The sequence below is a fragment of the Notolepis coatsorum genome, assembly GCF_963971535.1.
Source record: "Notolepis coatsorum genome assembly, chromosome: 1".
In the NCBI taxonomy this organism is placed as follows: domain Eukaryota; kingdom Metazoa; phylum Chordata; class Actinopteri; order Aulopiformes; family Paralepididae; genus Notolepis; species Notolepis coatsorum.
The window spans coordinates 71437491-71455670 of record NC_140165.1 but is presented as its reverse complement, the minus strand read 5'-3'; the positions used below and the strand labels follow the sequence as shown (position 1 = coordinate 71455670).

The following is an 18180-nucleotide window of genomic DNA, read 5'->3' as shown; positions in this document are numbered from 1 at the left end:
TGAGAGAAAAATAAGGAGAAAAAGTGGATAAAAAAAAAGAACATCCTACTCCACTGACACATGCCTTCTCTATTTGAACGACCACATCAAACAAGAGGTGGACGCGGGCAAATACTGCGGCATGGTCATGCTGGACCTACAAAAGGCCTTCGACACTGTCAATCACTCCATTCTGATTGACAAGCTAAAGGCAATTGGTTTATCAGTGAGCTGGATGCAATCCTACCTGGAGGGGAGGGAACAGATGGTGGAGGTAAACGGTACCCTATCCCCCCCCTCACAGTGAGCTGTGGTGTTCCACAAGGAAGCATACTAGGACCGCTACTGTTCCTAATTTATGCAAATGACATGTCGTCAGCTTGTGACTGCAACTTGTTCTTGTTCGCGGACGACTCAGCCCTGCTGGTCTCTGACAAGAACAAGTTACAGGTTGAAGAAACCCTCAGCTTAGAACTAGGCAAAATCTGCATATGGCTCGCTGATAACAAACTATCATTACACCTGGGGAAAACAGAGTCCATTCTCTTCGGATCAAATAACAAACTCAGCAAGACCGACGGCTTCTCAGTTACAGTGTCAACCAAAAGTCAACCAACAAACTAGATTCTTTTTTTAATCCACCTTTTCTCTTTTTCCATTTTTCTCCCATCCCAATTCCATTGTGCCAATTCTTCCCTCCCCTGTCTTGAACGTTGCTCGCATATGCCCCCCACTGGCCGGTTGTAGGGAGGATAGAAGCCTTGCATCACATGTCCCCTCCGATACACGAGGAAGCAGCCTGTCACATCTTTTCACCTGCCAGCGCGGACTCTCATTGGCAAGGTGTAACGTGTGGGAGGCTCACACTACCCCCGCCATTTCCTGTCTCTGCTGTGCAGGCGTCCCCAACCGACCTGTAGGAGTCGCTGTCCACAACGTCCAGATTACCACCCATCGACTTCCACCCCCTAACTCTCCCAATTGAGTTAGTATGACGGCTGGCCCGAGCCGGAAGCAACGGCGACAGCCGGAGTCTAACCCGGTGTCTCTTGCGTTGGTGACGAGCGCAATGTCCTCTGCGCCACCCAGCCGCCTCCAACAAACTCGATTCTTGTACCGGATCTCCTCTCTGGTAAACAAGAATACCCTGAAGACTCTGGCAGGAGCACTCATTCAAGGGCACTACGAATATGCTTGCACCTCATGGTACCAAAGCACCTCAAAGGCGCTAAAAACAAGATTACAAACATCACAAAACAAACTAGTCAGACTACTGCTTGACCTTACTCCTAGAACCCACCTCACCCCTGCCCACTTTGACTACCTAGGATGGCTTAGAGTAGACGACAGAGTACATCAACTTGCAATGGGCCTGGTCTACAAGATACACTGTACGACGGGGGCGGCTAGGTGGTGTAGTGGACAAGGCACTCGCTACCAGTGTGGAGACGCTAGGATTCGCGTGTTCGAATCCAGCTCTCCACATTGTTTTTCAGTTTGGCTGGTCGTCCGCAGTAATACACATTGGCCGTATTACGGGGAGGGAAAACTGAAGGGTGGGGATCGAACGTTGTGAACAAGCGACTCCTACAAGTCGGTTGGTGCGCCTGCGCAGTAGAATCAGGAAGTGTCTGGGGCAGCGTGAGCCTCCCACGCGTTACTCCTAGACACTGAGAGATCGAGCTGCGCAGGTGAAAAGATGCGACTGCTGTTACCTCAAGTACCGGAGGGGACTTGTGCTATGTATGACTTAGTCCACATTGCAGCCGGCTTGTGGGAGGCAAGAAACAGCGTTCGTGACAGGGGAGGGTTGAATTGGATGATACGAAATTGGGATGGGAGAAAAATATGGAAAAAATGGGAGAAAAAGTGGATCAAAAAAAAAAAAAGATACACTGTACGACTAAGGTACCCATGTACATGTCAAAATACTTCCCAAAGGTCAGTGAATAATACCACGATCACTACACCAGAGGAAGCTCCACAAATCATGTTAAACCCAGATTCGCCTCAAACAAGGGACTAAACACGTTTCGCAATTATGCCACATCAATGTGGAACGCCCTACCCAAAGCTGTAAAGGAATGTGAATCACTACCCACTTTTAAAACCAAGGAGCACCTACGGGAGGCTGCAATTCGAAACTGGCCTCTGTAAATAAATACCCTAACCCAACCCCCCCTCCAATGTACAGTAAATGTCCTAACCCAGTAATACACGAGACCCTCTTCTTGGACCTAGTATGGTTGTCGATAATCCAATGTACAGTTACCCCCCCCCCCCGCCTACCCACCCCCCCCCCCCCAACCCCACCCCACCTTACAGTTAGTTAACCCTCTGTATTGTCGCAGTGAAAGGGTTAACCCTTCTGTAGTGTGGTTGTGAAAGGGTTAAATGATATCTTTGAATGAACAATATACTTTAACTGATATTTGTGAATGACTAATATAATTTCTGCACCAGTACTGTTTATCTGTTGGGCCCTAATGCATTAAGACACTCACTCACTCACTCACTCACTCACTCACTCACTCACTCACACTCTCTCTCTCTCTCTCACTCTCTCACTCACTCACTCCTTGTGGTACCAGCTGTAACTGTTCTGTTGGTGGTACCAGCTGTAACTGTTCTGTTGGTGGTACCAGCTGTTGGTGGTACCAGCTGTAACTGTTCTGTTGGTGGTACCAGCTGTAAATTGCACTTGTGAATATAGACCGCTGCACCTCTGCGTTACATTGAGCTCATGGGAGAGAGAGCGGGGGGGAGAAAATTAATGAATGTGGATGAGAGCCTTGACATTAAGTGGTTGTAGCTACGGCTGTGGGGGCGCTGGAGACATGATCCAATAGACTTTTATACGCCTGAGTCTCCTGAACACGGAGAGACCAATCCCACGTCTATCTGCACTTTCTCTGCCGAGCTATAGTCACTTTTCCGCACCTACTCCCGAACTCCGTATGCGCAGATTGCCCACGGAGTCTCTCTGGATTGTCAAGAGATCTAGGTTGATCAATCTGTGCATACGGAGTTCTTGGATCATGTCTCCAGCACCCCCACAGCCGTAGCTACAACCACTTAATGTCGAAGCTCTCATCCACATTCATTCATGTTCTCCCCCCCGCTCTCTCTCCCATGAGCTCAGAACACCGGAAGTGTTGCGGTGGTCTGTGGGGGACTGCTGTGTTGGATTCATGTGTGGTACTCTTATCGCCATCCTGTGGTGGTTAGAGGACGCGGCAGCCTGTAGGTAACAGTGGTTGACATGACCAACCCGACTGACAATGGCCATTCCTAGAGCCTATTGCTATCATCATCATTAGGTGGCTTCTTCGTTCCGAAGGTTGCCTATCACTCTCCAACCCATTCTGTCCCCACTTCTTCTCTCCAACTCCGTGACTCCGCCTCTCACTCCGCCTCTCACTCCGCTCCAATCACAGACGTCGTCTACCCAGCCTCTTGGTCTTCCACTTCCTCTCTTTCCATCCACCTTCCCCATCACCACCTTCTTGAACATCGCCCCGCTGGATCCTCAGAACATGCCAGCACAACTCCATCTTTCTCTTTTTCAACCTCTCCAGCAGCTGTCCTCCTTGCATATCCGCTCTTCTCAGTACCTCCTCATACTAGTGGGGCTAAAAATATACAGTATGTCTATTTTAGTTACCTTAACCTATGATGATGGTATTGTAAGAATCCATACCTTTGCATGGATCCGTGTTGGTGTACCTACATACTACGTTGTGACCTTCCTAACCCTAACCTTTCAATCAATCAATCACCCTACCTTCCTTCTCCCCAAAGTAATTGAACAAAATCCACAACCAAAGCCTTGAATAGTTTATTTTGAACAAGAAAAAGATAATTTGCTGTGAAAATAAATAAGTAAGATCAAATCCAAACTGTCCGAAAAGGTCAGGTCCTAATCGACCCGTAACAATTTTTCCAATAGTGTTCAATTCTCCAACAAAATCACTTGTCCCTCGTTAAAGTTAATATATAATCATTACTGTTAACACATTCAGGGCCAGACCCGAGATATCTCAGGTTAACTCGCCATGCTCTGGTCGCCAAACCCGAGAAATCCCGGGTTTTAATTATTTATTTTATTAGCTATATCCATTCATTTTTCATCCATCCAGCCTGACGTTATCATTGGGAATGGGTCTGAGCTCGCAAAGGGCAAATATCGCCGCCTAACGTCTCCCGGATGGTATTGCACATCATTGGAATCCCTCTGGCTGGGGCTGTGCATCGATCTAAGAAGTCCGGTCCAGGTTTTCCTTCTCGGGCATGCAGTATCGTTATAACCGATGGACTGGGGACACTGGGAGCAGCGTGGATTATGTGTTTTGGACATATAACGTTGGATCAATAAACGCGATCAATATTTGGAATTGCGATCAGGAATTGGATTCATCTTTTTGCAGGACATCAGATGTGAGGTACGGACTCTATGTTACGAATCTTGGGTTAATCCGATGTTTGTTCGATGTGAGGTTCGCGCCGACCAAAGTACGGAGAAGCGATTTTTCAGACCCCGCTTCTGTTTGTGCATGATGACACATATAATATCGATAATCTAGCGTTTATTTGAAAACTATTCATAAATCAAGCGACAAATGGCACAATTTCTAAGGAAATACATTGAATCTCAATTTGCTGGAGGTTATTGAGATGAGACAGAACGCTCTAGAAATATTCATATTCACCACGGTATAAAACGGAAATGTATGAAAAAATTATCTGTTTCGTGCATGTTGACTGGAAGCAACTCACTGACGATCAACGTGTTATTTAGATCTATTGCTATTATTATATTTGATATATTTTAAGCACTCACAAGTAAAGCTATCCCTACATTGGATAAAGCACTGGCGCTGAAGGGTCATCAGCGCCCTCTGCTGTTGGCCCCCAATGAGTTAATGGATAATAGTTATTTTACAATCAATAGGCGACTGTCCATGACTAGACCAGCACAACAAATGAAAACAAGACAATTCAATAATATCGACATCTCCAAAAATGTTAGTTACAACCTCCCTCCTCTTTACTGGGGGCGACAGTGACTCGAGAGGTAGAGCAGTCGTCTGGCAAATCCGGAGGTTCCCGGTTCGATTCCCGGACAGCGTGTCGGTGTCCTTGAGCAAGACACTTAACCCCTAATTGCTCCCGATGAGCAAGTTGGCACCTTGCATGGTCGCCTCCGCCGTCGGTGTGAGTGAATGGGTAAACATGTGAGGAACACATTTGTAAAGCGCTTTACCCTTTACCTGCTGAACCGAACCGAACCAAAGACTGTGACCTCAGAACCGTGATATAAACCCAACCGTGAGCTTTGTGAATCACTCTCCACCCCTAGTGTGTGTGTGTGATGAAGGCTGGATGGCTGAAAACGTTTTGTGCCCTTTAACAACTTGAAAATAAAAACAACGATATTCCGAGTGCGGTCCCTACCTCCTTTTTTTTGTGTGCGTGTGTCATTGTAAGGCGTCTACTTATCTAACGTTGTAGATGATGTTTATGTCCCTACTAGGAACCTGCTGAAAAACTGTTTGTAACTGAGTCAGGCCAGTTTAACCCCTTCACTGCCGCACTACCAAACGGTTAACCCTTTCACTGCGACAATACACAGAAGGTTAACCCTTTCACTGCCACACAACAGCAGGTTAACCCTTTCACTGACGCACTACAGAAGGTTAACCCTTTACTATCACACTACCGACGGTTACCGTCGGTAGTGTGATAGTAAAGGGTTAACCTTCTGTAGTGTGTCAGTGAAAGGGTTAAATGTACATTGACCCTTTCCTGTATAAATAAACTCTAAATAAACTCTAAATGAAAGAGAATATGTTGTGTTTGTGTGCAGCGGCGTCGTACACGGACAGCTCTGACGACGAGACGTCTCCCAGAGACAAGCAGCAGAAGAACTCCAAGGGGACCGGAGACTTCTGCATCAAGAACATCAAGCAGGCCGACTTCGGACGCAGGGAGATCGAGATCGCAGAGCAAGGTACTGGGGGGGAGGGGGGGGGGAGATCGCAGAGCAAGGTGCTGGGGGGAAGGGGGGAGGGGGAGATCGCAGAGCAATGACTGAGGGGGAGGGGGGGAGGGAGAGATCACAGAGCAAGGTACTGGGGGGAGGGGAGGGGGAGATCGCAGAGCAAGGTACTGGGGGGAGGGAGGGGGAGATCGCAGAGCAAGGTACTGAGGGGGAGGGAGGGGGAGATCGCAGAGCAAGGTACTGAGGGGGAGGGGGAGATTGCAGAGCAAGGTACTGAGGGGTAGGGAGGAGGGGGAGATCGCAGAGCAAGGTACTGAGGGGGAGGGGGGAGGGAGATCGCAGAGCAAGGTACTAGGGGGGAGGGAGGGGGAGATCGCAGAGCAAGGTACTGAGGGGGAGGGGGGAGGGAGGGGGAGATCGCAGAGCAAGGTACTGAGGGGGAGGGAGATCGCAGAGCAAGGTACTGAGGGGGAGGGAGATCGTAGAGCAAGGTACTGAGGGGGGAGGGAGGGGGAGATCGCAGAGCAAGGTACTGGGGGGGAGGGGGGAGGGAGGGGGAGATCGCAGAGCAAGGTACTGAGGGGGAGGGAGATCGCAGAGCAAGGTACTGAGGGGGAGGGAGATCGCAGAGCAACGTACTGAGGGGGGAGGGAGGGGGAGATCGCAGAGCAAGGTACTGGGGGGGAGGGAGGAGGGGGAGATCGCAGAGCAAGGTACTGAGGGGGAGGGGGGAGGGGCGAGGGAGATCGCAGAGCAAGGTACTGAGGGGGAGGTGGGAGGGAGATCGCAGAGCAAGGTACTGAGGGGGAGGGGGGAGGGAGGGGGAGATCGCAGAGCAAGGTACTGGGGGGAGGGAGGAGGGGGAGATCGCAGAGCAAGGTACTGAGGGGGAGGGGGGAGGGGGGAGGGAGATCGCAGAGCAAGGTACTGAGGGGGAGGTGGGAGGGAGATCGCAGAGCAAGGTACTGAGGGGGAGGGAGGAGGGAGGGGGAGATCGCAGAGCAAGGTACTGGGGGGGAGGGGTGAGGGAGGGGGAGATCGCAGAGCAAGGTACTGAGGGGGAGGGAGGGGGAGATCGCAGAGCAAAGTACTGAGGGGGAGGGGGAGAGGGAGGGGGAGATCGCAGAGCAAGGTACTGAGGAGGAGGGAGGGGGAGATCGCAGAGCAAGGTACTGAGGGGGAGGGGGGAGGGAGGGGGAGATCGCAGAGCAAGGTACTGAGGGGGAGGGGGGAGGGAGGGGGGAGGGAGATCGCAGAGCAAGGTACTGAGGGGCAGGGGAGGGCGAGATCGCAGAGCAAGGTACTGGAGGGGGGAGGGGGAGATCGCAGAGCAAGGTACTGTGGGGGAGGGGGGAGGGAGGGGGAGATCGCAGAGCAAGGTACTGAGGGGGAGGGGGGAGGGAGGGGGAGATCGCAGAGCAAGGTACTGAGGGGGAGGCGGGAGGGAGGGGGAGATTGCAGAGCAAGGTACTGAGGGGGAGGGATGGGGGGGGGAGATCGCAGAGCAAGGTACTGAGGGGGAGGGGGGAGGGAGGGGGAGATCGCAGAGCAAGGTACTGGGGGGGAGGGGGAGATCGCAGAGCAAGGTACTGAGGGGGAGGGGGGAGGGAGGGGGAGACCGCAGAGCAAGGTACTGAGGGGGAGGGGGGGGGGGGGAGATCGCAGAGCAAGGTACTGAGGGGGAGGGGGAGATCGCAGAGCAAGGTACTGAGGGGGAGGGGGGAGGGAGGGGGAGACCGCAGAGCAAGGTACTGAGGGGGAGGGGGGAGGGAGGGGGAGACCGCAGAGCAAGGTACTGAGGGGGAGGGGGGAGGGAGGGGGAGACCGCAGAGCAAGGTACTGAGGGGGAGGGGGGGGGGGGGAGATCGCAGAGCAAGGTACTGAGGGGGAGGGGGAGATCGCAGAGCAAGGTACTGAGGGGGAGGGGGGAGGGAGGGGGAGACCGCAGAGCAAGGTACTGAGGGGGAGGGGGGAGGGAGGGGGAGACCGCAGAGCAAGGTACTGAGGGGGAGGGGGGAGGGAGGGAGAGATCACAGAGCAAGGTACTGGGGGGGAGGGAGGGAGGGAGGGAGGGAGGGAGGGGGAGATCGCAGAGCAAGGTACTGAGGGGGAGGGAGGAGGGGGGGAGGAGATCGCAGAGCAAGGTACTGAGGGGGAGGGGGGGAGATCGCAGAGCAAGGTACTGGAGAGAGAGGGGGAGAGAGAGAGAGATAGGGGAGGGAGGGAGGGAGGGGGAGGAGAGACAATAGGGTATATCTGCAGAGCCGCAAGCCCAACGTCTGGGCGGGGCTTCGTGGCTTGTACTCGGTTTGAGGCGGGGCTTCGGGGCTTGTACGCGGTTTGAGGCGCGGCTTCGGGGCTTGTACTCGGTTTGACTGTGCAGTAGTCAGTTTGTGCTGTTTATTTTTACAAGCAGTGAGGATTCGACAGCATTTGCATTTCCGTGTTCCGTGTTGCAGGTTAGGGTTAGGGTTAAAAATAAACAGCACAAACTGACTACTTCTGGGTTTTACAGGAACAAGACAAGGTACAAGCCACATCGCCCGGCCTATGCACAGTCAAACCGAGTACAAGCCCTGAAGCCCCGCCTCAAACCGAGTACAAGCCACGAAGCCCCGCCCAGACGTTGGGCTTGCGGCTCTGCAGATATACCCTACTCGGGAGGGAGGGAGAGGGAGAGAGAGAATTATGACATTTACCTTGTAACATAATCTCTAGCTTCCTAACCTATGAGTCTCCTCCCACCAGAGATGCCCGCCCTGATGGCTCTGAGGAAGCGCGCCCAGGGAGAGAAGCCCCTGGCCGGGGCAAAGGTGGTGGGCTGCACACACATCACCGCCCAGACCGCGGTGAGTAGCGACACACTCAGACACTGTCACTCACACTCTGTCACACACACACACAGACCGCTGTGAGTAGCAACACACTCAGACACTCTGTCACTCACACTCTGTCACACACACACACACAGACCGCTGTGAGTAGCAACACACTCAGACACTCTGTCACTCACACTCTGTCACACACACAGACCGCTGTGAGTAGCAACACACTCAGACACTCTAACTCACACTGTCACACACAGACCGCTGTGAGTAGCGACACACTCAGACACTCTGACACTCACACTTTGTCACACACACACAGACCGCTGTGAGTAGCAACACACTCAGACACTCTGTCACTCACACTCTGTCACACACACACACACAGACCGCTGTGAGTAGCAACACACTCAGACACTCTGTCACTCACACTCTGTCACACACACACACAGACCGCTGTGAGTAGCGACACACTCAGACACTCTGTCACTCACACTCTGTCACACACACACAGACCGCTGTGAGTAGCAACACACTCAGACACTCTGTCACTCACACTCTGTCACACACACACAGACCGCTGTGAGTAGCAACACACTCAGACACTCTGACAGGTGTAGGATAGGGGACAAAGGGGAGGGGAGGGGGGTGTCTTTACATGAGAGTTGGGGAATCAATATATTATTCCACAGTTAGTCCATTTTTCTCTTCATAATGTGGGTGAGATTAATATATATTATTACATGGCGTTTTCACATTCGCCGAAATGCTTGCTTGTGATTGGTCAATAGCCCCCGACAGCGGTGAATTATTTTTCGATAACCACCGGTGATTATTGTTTTTCGCAGCTGGAGTAATCAAGCCCCACTGACACACACTGTTTCAGTGCAGCCAATCAGACACACCTGCCGGGCTGCCCGCGATAATAATAATCACTTTATTTTATTTTTTTTATCCACTTTTTCTCCCATTTTCTATATTTTCTCCCATCCCAATTTTTGTATCATCCAATTCAACCCTCCCCTTGTCAGTAACAATGTCCCTGTTACGGTGATAGGGACACCGTACAGCTGCGAGTGCCGTCCTTCTGATGAGACGCTAAACAAGGTCCTGACTGAATTAGGTCGTTAAAGAACCCAGGACGCCTATCGTAAAGAGTAGGGGGTTCCCCGACGTTCCTGGCAGAATACACTATCCGTCAAAACAACTGACTGAATACACTATCGGAATCAAAACAGTTAGAATACACTATCAGAGTCAAAACAGTTAGAATACACTATCGGAGTCAAAACAGTTAGAATACACTATCAGAATCAAAACACATAGAATACACTATCAGAATCAAAACATCAGTTAGAATACACTATCGGAATCAAAACATCAGTTAGAATACACTATCAGAATCAAAACAGTTAGAATACACTATCAGAATCAAAACACGTAGAATACACTATCAGAATCAAAACACATAGAATACACTATCAGAATCAAAACAGTTAGAATACACTATCAGAATCAAGACACATAGAATACACTATCGGAATCAAAACATCAGTTAGAATACACTATCAGAATCAAAACATCAGTTAGAATACACTATCAGAATCAAAACATCAGTTAGAATACACTATCAGAATCAAAACAGTTAGAATACACTATCGGAATCAAAACAGTTAGAATACACTATCAGAATCAAAACAGTTAGAATACACTATCAGAGTCAAAACAGTTAGAATACACTATCAGAATCAAAACATCAGTTAGAATCAGTGTTGGGACTAACGCGTTACAAAGTAACGCGTTACAGAAACGAAGTTACTTTTTGCCGCAACTAGTACTCTAACGCATTACTTTTGAAATTCAGTAACGCTACTTACGTTACTGAATGGTTCGTCACTGCGTTATTTGCGTTATATACGGCGTAGATTGATAGCGAGCGGTAGTGATTATTATTATTATTATTATCCTCATCCCCACCCGCGTAGAATGATACGAGGCGAGTCTGGCCACTGGCCAATCAGAAGTGCGCAAACCAGATGCGGCTACGGAAAGAAATAGACCCTCTCTATTGTAAACAAAACAAACGCTCGCTATAAATCCACATAAAAAGAACGCAGTAACAAACTAACAAACCATTTAGCAACTACTTGGAGAGATAATTAATATACAACATGGAAACGAGATAAAGAACATGTTTGAGGCGCTGCTGGAGTCGACTAACGTAACGTTACTACATCTCGACCACCGCAGACTTTGGTGAGTGCAACTGAAACTCAAGTTGATCAGCGGATTTTGACTGTAGCAGGGAATCTCATAATACTAATCAAACAATATAAATATAGTCCTTTCATGCACAATTGATATCCTAACTATTCTAACGTTGCAATGCTTTGATTGATATCTTAAACAACGTTGCAACTTGCAAGATGGTGAATGAATGAATGAATGAATGAAAACTTTATTTAACAGATTGCAGAATGGGTACAATACAGTACGGCTCAATACATACAATTGTTAAGGGGATGCAGACCTGAGAAATACGTTTGTCTTGTTTCCATCAGGGTCCCCCATTTTCAATTCATATAGACATTTATGACATACACAACATACATGACATTTATGGCATAGGGACGTGTTTAGTCCCTTGTTTGAGCCGAATCTGGGTTTTACATGATTTGTGGAGCTCCCTCTGGTGTAGTGGTTGTGGTATTCACTGACCTTTGGGAAGTATTTTGACATGTACATGGGTACCCCGGTCGTATAGTGTATCTTGTAGACCAGGCCCATTGCAAGTTGCTGTACTCTGTCGTCTACTCTAAGCCATCCTAGGTTGTCAAAGTGGGCAGGGGTGAGGTGGGTTCAGGTCAAGTAGTAGTCTGACCAGTTTGTTTTGTGATGTTTGTAATTTTGTTTTAAGCGCCTTTGAGGTGCTTTGGTACCATGAGGTGCAAGCATAGTCGTAGTATGAATGAATGAAAACTTTATTAACAGATTGCAGAATGGGTACAGTACAGTACAGCAGTACAGTTCAAGTACCCTTGAATTATAATGGTTATAATGAAACGCTCCGGCGACATCAAGGCTGTTCCTTCAACCGCCGCACTTCTTATTATATCGACTCGGGACAACATTTGTTTGTGTCAGATTTGTGTTTGTATCTAGACCACATTGCTTAGCAGAGTTCGGTGATGTGAATGGAAACTGTCAAGTTGATCAACCGATTTTGAATACTATCTGGGGCATGGGACTCGGGAGCAATCTTTTTTTTTATTTTATTTTTTTAAATAACTAAATAGTTACTTTTCACAGTAACTCATTACTTTTGGGTGTAAGTAACTAGTACAGTAACGAAGTTACTTTGAAATGAAGTAACTAGTAAAGTAACTGAGTTACTATTTTTCAGTAACTAGCACAACACTGGTTAGAATACACTATCAGAATCAAAACAGTTAGAATACACTATCAGAATCAAAACAGTTAGAATCAAAACAGTTAGAATACACTATCAGAGGCGGTTAGGTGGCCGAGCGGAGATTGCGTTCGTCACCAGCCCCGGAGCTGAGCTGGATTTGCCTGTTCGAATCCAGCTCACAGCTCCGGGGTTGTCACCAGCTTGGCTGGCCGTCTGCACTGATACAATTGGCTGTATCAGAGGGTGGGAGAAGCTGGCGGGGTGGGTCCGGGTCGTTGTAAACAGCGACTCCTACAGTTCGGTCGGGGCGCCTGCTAAGCGCGGATTGGACGTGAGGGGGATAGTGTGGTCCTCCCACACGCTACGCCCTCTCAATGAGAATCCGCGCTGCCAGGTGAAAAGAAGCGGTGATTGGCTGGACGTGTGTCGGAGGAAGCACGTGGTAGCCTCCACTCTCCCAGATGATCTGACTGTGGGGGGTAAGTGCGGGATGGGAGAAAATCGGCGGAAAATGGAGGGGGAAAAAGACCAAAAAAAAAATAAAGAATACACTATCAGAATGAGCTCATGATTACCTGACTTTGTTTTCCACCGCCATAGTTTTCTTGTTTTCAAATACATGGAAGGGAATTAGTTTAGCTCATTGAAATGTGTTCATTGCGATCTAAGAAAACAAAGATGGCAGCAAAGTGAATAAGATGAATAGGAATCCAATGAACTTTTGTCAAGTTTTCCTTACCTCTCCTAATGTGTTCTCCCTCTCTTTTCTCCCCTCTTCACTTCTCTCCCCTCCCAACCTTTCTCTCCTCTCTGTTCCTCTCCCCTCTTCTCCTCCCTTCTCTTCAGGTGTTAATGGAGACTCTGTCGGCTCTGGGTGCTCAGTGCAGGTGGGCCGCCTGCAACATCTACTCCACCCAGAACGAGGTGGCAGCCGCCCTGGCTGAAGGAGGTGGGTGTGTGTGTGGTTGGTACCACTTGTACCACATGTATCATGTCTGTGCCAGAATGATTTAGTGTCACTCAATGTCTCAAAGATGGTGTCCCACACGCTCAATGTCTCAAAGATGGTGTCCCACACACTCAATGTCTCAAAGATGGTGTCCCACACACTCAATGTCTCAAAGATGGTGTCCCACACGCTCAATGTCTCAAAGATGGTGTCGTACACACTCAATGTCTCAAAGATGGTGTCCCACACACTCAATGTCTCAAAGATGGTGTTGTACACACTCAATGTCTCAAAGATGGTGTTGTACACACTCAATGTCTCAAAGATGGTGTCGTACACACTCAATGTCTCAAAGATGGTGTCGTACACACTCAATGTCTCAAAGATGGTGTCGTACACACGCTCAATGTCTCAAAGATGGTGTCGTACACACTCAATGTCTCAAAGATGGTGTCGTACACACTCAATGTCTCAAAGATGGTGTTGTACACACTCAATGTTTCAAAGATGGTATCCCACACACTCAATGTCTCAAAGATGGTGTCGTACACACTCAATGTCTCAAAGATGGTGTCGTACACACTCAATGTCTCAAAGATGGTGTCGCACACGCTCAATGTCTCAAAGATGGTGTCGTACACACTCAATGTCTCAAGATGGTGTCGTACACGCTCAATGTCTCAAAGATGGTGTCGTACACACTCAATGTCTCAAAGATGGTGTCGTACACACTAGGGTTGCACGGTATACCGGTATTAGTATAGTACCGCGGTACTAGAGTGTTTGAAATTATACTATACTGCGTTTGGGAAAAAACTGTACTTTTTAATTTTTATTTATTCATTTATGCATGCGAATGCCTTCCTATTGGAGCACAGCGCTGCTGTCAGTGGTGACGTTGCGCTAGTTTACCGGAAGCAACCTTCTGGAATGAAGAACAACAAACTCTAGTTGAGACGAGAGCTAGCATAGCTCGTCCAACGAATGTTGTTGGCATCAATGCCATGCCTACAGTACTGATAGGAGCTACTGTAGCACGTAACGTTGGTTATCATAACCATCGGCAATCGCAGTGAGGATCTTTATTGATTAACGTTAGCTAGCTAGCACATTTTGCATAGAGTAAACTCGGCTAACGTTAGCTTATATAGCTAGCAAACTATAATTCTAGTTAAAGCTAGCTAGCTAACGTCAATCAATAAAGATCCTCACTGCGATTGCCGATGGTTATAATAACCAACGTTACGTGCTACAGTAGCTCCTATCAGTACTTTAGTCATGCCATTGATGCCAACATTCGTTGGACGAGCTATGCTAGCTCTCGTGACTACAGTTCCTTATACGAGCATTAGAAAATGTCCACAATGCTATTCGCAAGAATAGAAAATAAATTGAAAAGCCTAATAAGCTATACATAGCCTAAACTGCCCTGCTGAAATCTAGTAAACACTGCATCCCTTGTTGCCTACCCACAACAGAAATTAATTGATGCGCACTGCATCTCTATGGCTTAGTCACAAACGTGATTTATACAGAGACATTTGACAATTGCCCATTAACACTTTGAGAGCCCACCACGACATAACACGTGTTATCAGCCCGCCCCCTGAATGCCCACCACGACAATTTGCGTGTTATTTTTTTTATTAGCGATCTGAATTCAGATTTCATCAACCGAGTCTCTCGTTGGGAAACCAGCCCCATCAGGAGCTCAGATGTGAAAAAAGCGCCCCCTATCGTCTCCCAGATGGTAATGCACCCTTTTGGAATGGACTCAATGAAAATGGATGAGAAAAGAAAAATCCGGAATCCACATTTTACTTCTCAGGCATGTAATCCGAGCTGATTGCAGTCATTCTGGTCCCTCAGAACAGCGTGGAATATGTTTCGAGCACCCAGCGTTGGATCAATAAAAGGATCGATTTTTGGAATGGCGATCAGGAATTGGAATGATCTTTTTGGAGAACATCTGCTCTGAGGTAAGGAATCTATTTTACAAGTCTTGGGATAATCAGAGTTTTATTCGCTGAGCTCTCAGCGTTCGCCCTGTGTGTGTGTGTGTGTGTGCTGTTGAGCAAATGAGGTAATTGATTTTCAGCTCGCGGCCCCAGCGTGCATACGTACATATCGATAATCTAGCAATTATTTGAAAATCATAAATAGGCTGAAAATATAGAACGTTTTTGTGTATTCTAGAATATTCCAGTACAGGGCGTTTATTATGGAATCTTTATTTTCCTTGAAAACGAGGGCTTTTCAAAATGCTATAAAACGGAAATGAACCGATAAAAAAACAATCCGCTTCGACAATGTTGACTGGAAAATGAGTCATTGATAAGCAACGGGCAGATTAGACACATAGCCATAATTTAAAACATAGATTAGGCGTTATTAACGCTAACATTGAAGTGGATGATGGGCATTCAAGCACTAAATCGTGCGCCCCCTGCTGGCACTGAAAGTGTTAATGGTTCATACATACTGTATAAAGACAACGGAAATCTATTTTATTTTTGTTAAACAGCCTACAATATGACATAACCTAGTTCTAGATTATGATAGGCTATAATCACTCATCAAAATGTTTTCTAGGTTTAGGTTATGGTATCTCAAACTAATTAGGCCCTCTGCTATGACAAATGTATAATAATACAACCATACTTTTTCTACCCCTTGAATTTTTTGAACTACAGAAGTCTGCTGCATTTGGCTCACAGTGACTCCCCCCACTCAGAAGCAACCTAACCTCCGCTTTTTTTGAGCAGCATATAAAGTACACAAATTAGTCCAAAGATGATGAAAGGCTCAACAGGGCAGTCTCAGAGTTCATCTGTATGGACCAAGTTCCAATATATACAGTTGAGAAAGCTGGGTTCAGAAACCTTGTACAGCAACTGTTTTGAGTGCAAAAGAAGTTCTCCAGCATTTTGAATGCCATTGCTTTTAATTTAATTTATTTATTCTTGTCATTGTTCATTGTCGTGTTTTAAAATAAAGAACAATAATGACATCTGAGAGTGTTTCCCTGATTTTGAGGAAAAGTATCAAAGTATCGAAACTAAAATGACAACCCTAGTACACACGCTCAATGTCTCAAAGATGGTGTTGTACACACTCAATGTCTCAAAGATGGTGTCGTACACACTCAATGTCTCAAAGATGGTGTCGTACACTCACTGTTTCAGTCACTCTGAAGCTCTTGAATGAGACCTGTTCACCTCTTCTCCCACTTCTTCAAATGCTATTTTCTCTCACTCCTCTGTATCTCTCTGTCTCTCTCTCCTCTGTATATCTCTCTCTCCTCTGTCTCTCTCTCTCCTCTGTATCTCTGTCTCTCTATCTCCCCTCTCTCCCTTCTCTCCTCTGTATCTCTCTCCTCTGTCTCTCTCTCTCCTCTGTATCTCTATCTCTCCTCTGTATCTCTCTGTCTCTCCCCCTCCTCTGTATCTCTCTCTCTCCTCTGTATCTCTGTCTCTCTATCTCTCCTCTCTCTCCTCTGTATCTCTCTGTATCTCTCCTCTGTCTCTCTCTCCTCTGTATCTCTGTCTCTATCTCTCCTCTCTCTCCTCTGTATCTCTCTGTATCTCTCTCTCCTCTGTCTCTCTCTCTCCTCTGTATCTCTGTCTCTCGATCTCTCCTCTCTCTCCTCTGTATCTCTCCGTCTCTCCCTCTCCTCTGTATCTCTCTCTCCTCTGTATCTCCTCTATCTGTATCTCTGTCTCTCTATCTCTCCTCTCTCTCCTCTGTATCTCTCTGTATCTCTCTCCCTCCTCTGTATCTCTCTGTCTCTCCCTCTCCTCTGTATCTCTCTCTCTCCTCTCTATCTCCTCTATCTGTATCTCTCCTCTCTCTCCTCTGTATCTCTCCTCTCTCTCTCTCTTTTCTCTATATTTCTCTCTCCTCTCAGCCTCTCTCTCCTCTATCTCTCTCTTGTCTCCTTTCTTTCTATCTCCCTCTCTTTATCTGTTTCTCTCTGTCTCTCGCTGTCTTTCTTTCTTTCTTTCTTTCTTTCTTTCTTTCTTTCTTTCTTTCTTTCTTTCTTTCTTTCTTTCTTTCTTTCTTTCTTTCTGTCTTTCTGTCTTTCTTTCTGTCTTTCTGTCTTTCTGTCTTTCTGTCTTTCTGTCTTTCTGTCTTTCTGTCTCTCCTTTCTCTCTCCGCTTCTTCCCTCAGGCCTCAGAACAATGAACACTGATCTCACATGAAAACACACACACAACACAACATTCTGCACTCACACACACAAACGCACCATAGGTCACTTTAAACACACAAGTAAATGACACTTAACTTTGTGATTGTTGTATAGTATAGTTAGTAACAGCAGGTATAGCATAGGGACATAGAAGAAAAACTGCACATTGTATAGGATCTAAGCCAGGGGTGTCAAACTCATTTTCACAGAGGGCCACATCAGCATTATCGTTGCCCTCAAAGGGCCAAAGACCATATAAATGTTAATGTAATGTAAAATAAATATAGCTACTCATTTACATATTGTTAAACATGTTGTTTCTGTATTTATTACTTATTCAAGTTATACATTTTGCATAGATGTAAAAATATATGTTATGTTATTTTAACAAATAATTTTAGTTGATCAGAACCCCATATTACTCCATCAATCAATGATCAAACCATTCAACTAAATAACAAAGAAGAATATCATCAAATACAAGCTATGACATTAAGTTTGTTCAAAACCTTTTTGTCACAGTCAAGAGGGGCAGAACTAACAACTGTGAGCTGCAAAGAACACGTGGGACAGATGTAGCAGATGTTACAAAAACAAATGGCTGCACACAACCTTGCAGAGGCCATACATCCAACTAATGGAAGATAGTTTAATTAACTTTAATGAACAGATTGCAGAATGGGTACAGTACAGTACAGCTCAATACACACAATTGTTAAAGGAAAACTCCAAAATTTTGGGAAATTAGCTTATTTAACATCTTCCCTGGAGTTAGACGAGAAGATACATACCTTTTTTGTCTCTGTGCATGCATTAGGCTTA

The 18180-nt window shown here is 47.0% G+C and overlaps 1 protein-coding gene across 3 annotated transcripts in view; it reads left to right on the top strand.

Moving 5' to 3' along the window:
• The window catches only part of LOC311242692 (putative adenosylhomocysteinase 3), a gene marked incomplete at its 3' end in the record, with an annotated part of 150191 nt that overhangs the window by 68788 nt on the left and 63223 nt on the right, over nt 1-18180 (top strand). For all 3 annotated transcript variants that reach the window (XM_084331694.1, XM_084331696.1, XM_084331695.1), the window contains 3 exons: nt 5846-5989; nt 8729-8829; nt 13064-13166. In XM_084331694.1, the coding sequence (XP_084187820.1) occupies nt 5846-5989; nt 8729-8829; nt 13064-13166 (348 nt within the window). The remainder of the gene's footprint in view (nt 1-5845; nt 5990-8728; nt 8830-13063; nt 13167-18180) is intronic.